Raw genomic sequence first — 1,918 nt, 5'->3', positions numbered from 1 at the left:
TCTCATCCTTTAGGTTTCTGACAGATGCGACTATGTTTTTGTCAATGGCAAAGAAATGAAAGGCAAGGTGAACGTGCTCGTGAACTTCACATACCAGTATCTGAACGCCCCCCTGCAAATCACAGTCTGGGTCCCACGCCTGCCTCTTCAGATAGACATTTCAGACACGGAGCTGAGCCAGATCAAAGGCTGGAGAGTCCCCATTGTCTCCAATAAGAGGTGGGGAGTTAGTTCCTTACTTTATCGAGCATTTGGCTGCAAAGAATGGCACTGATGTTCATCCCCAGAAAGAGCAGCCCATAGTGTAGAGTAGGCATCTGCCCCATGGCTTCCCCTGGAGTTCAGCAGCGCTTGGATCTAGAGCTGTGGTTTGGCCCGCTGGAGATAGCAAAGTGCTTTTCAGATGCACCTAAATAACTTGGGAACAGAAGTCCCATTGCGAGTCATTGATTATCAGGGGGGCTTGTGCTCCTGAGTCAGTCACATACCTGTCGGCAAGCTGCAGGTTTTGGATCTGGATCCAGCCACTAGTTATGGGAAGTTCAAAAGGGTTTGGTCCTTTGCCTTTTAGTATTACCAAGGCTGGTTTCAAAGCAAAGACGATGATTCACTGTATTTTTTCAGTCCCCTGCATGATGCCACCAGTAATCACCATGGAAGTATAACGTGCCACATGCCAGTGAGTTATGACTCCTACAAAGGGCTGGGCGAGGGGGCTGCCTCTCACCCTAAAGGGCATCTCCGCTCACCTTCTCCTGTGAAGTCTGCTCAGTGCACTGCTCAGAAGGCGATGGCTTTTCTCCTCTAAACTGATCTTACTCAATGGAGTCCTTTCCCTGCTTAGCTCTCTGCTGCTAGTTTTGACTGCGGAGAAAGAGGCCACGGGGCTGGTTTCCTTCAAAACCTTTTCTTATGCTTCCTTCCTTTATTCGTTTTTCCCGTAAGGCCCACACGAGAGAGTGACGACGAGGACGAGGACGAGCGGAAGGGAAGAGGCTGCACGCTCCAGTACCAGCACGCCACGGTGCGAGTCCTGACCCAGTTCGTCGCCGAAGACGCTAGCCCGTGGGGCCAGCTCAGCTACTTGCTGGGCCCCGACTGGCAGTTTGACATAACAGACCTGGTGACCAACTTCATGAAGTTAGAGGAGCCGCACGTTGCCAGACTGCAGGAAGGAAGGATTCTCATCGGCCAGGAAGTGGGCATGACGACAATGCAGGTACGTCAACGGAGCTTGACCTGACGTGTCCCTGGCGGGTCCGCTCTGGTGATCTGCTGAGATGTTCCCGTTTGCAACAGAGTAATTATGTGCAATGGCTGATTTGGAATCGTGCATGCAACGTTTCCCCTCCGCTTAATTAAACCAAAGCAGGAGCCCTTGCCAATGTAGTTTCAGCTGCCCACTGTACTGAGCATATAAGCCACCCCCTACAAGGAGGAGCAGCCTGTGGACTGTGCTCTCCTTCCCGGGGGCTTCAGTGGGAGCTGAGGGTGTCATTGCCCACGGCATTTGTTCTGACGGCCAGATGCTTACCGCCTGCAAATCTAAGCCTATGCTAATTGACCCCAATTGAGTATGTGGCCCATTATGCTTGAAACCTCCCCCAAACTAGTGCATCAACAGCAAACTTAGCCACAAGTCACAGATCTAAGTTTGGGAGGTTGCATTCGTTGATTAGCTATCGTCCGCCCCCCGGAAAGGTTCAAAGAGGCACATAGGAAATGGCTATGCAGGGGTGACTGGTATGAAGGGAAATGATTTCCCACTGGAGAACGGGCACGGTGCTCCATTACAAACAGCAGGGAGCTAGAAATGACAGTCTCCAAATGTGAAAATGAAGGTCAAATCCTGGATGGTGCCATGAGGCTCCTGGCTTATTTGAAAATAAGCATCTGGCTGGGATCATCTGACCTCAGT

At 51.3% G+C, this 1,918-nt stretch overlaps 1 protein-coding gene across 1 annotated transcript in view; it reads left to right on the top strand.

The window, feature by feature from the left end:
• The window catches only part of LOC109290496 (transmembrane protein 132C-like), a 178,436-nt gene that overhangs the window by 150,883 nt on the left and 25,635 nt on the right, over positions 1 to 1,918 (top strand). Inside the window, exons 5-6 of the mRNA XM_019507099.1 lie at positions 14 to 219; positions 946 to 1,219. Of these exons, the coding sequence (XP_019362644.1) occupies positions 14 to 219; positions 946 to 1,219 (480 nt within the window). The remainder of the gene's footprint in view (positions 1 to 13; positions 220 to 945; positions 1,220 to 1,918) is intronic.

This window comes from Gavialis gangeticus, unplaced genomic scaffold (assembly GCF_001723915.1).
Source record: "Gavialis gangeticus isolate Ggan-Ray unplaced genomic scaffold, GavGan_comp1, whole genome shotgun sequence".
Classification (NCBI taxonomy): Eukaryota; Metazoa; Chordata; order Crocodylia; family Gavialidae; genus Gavialis; species Gavialis gangeticus.
This window is presented reverse-complemented; position numbering and strand designations above follow the sequence as displayed.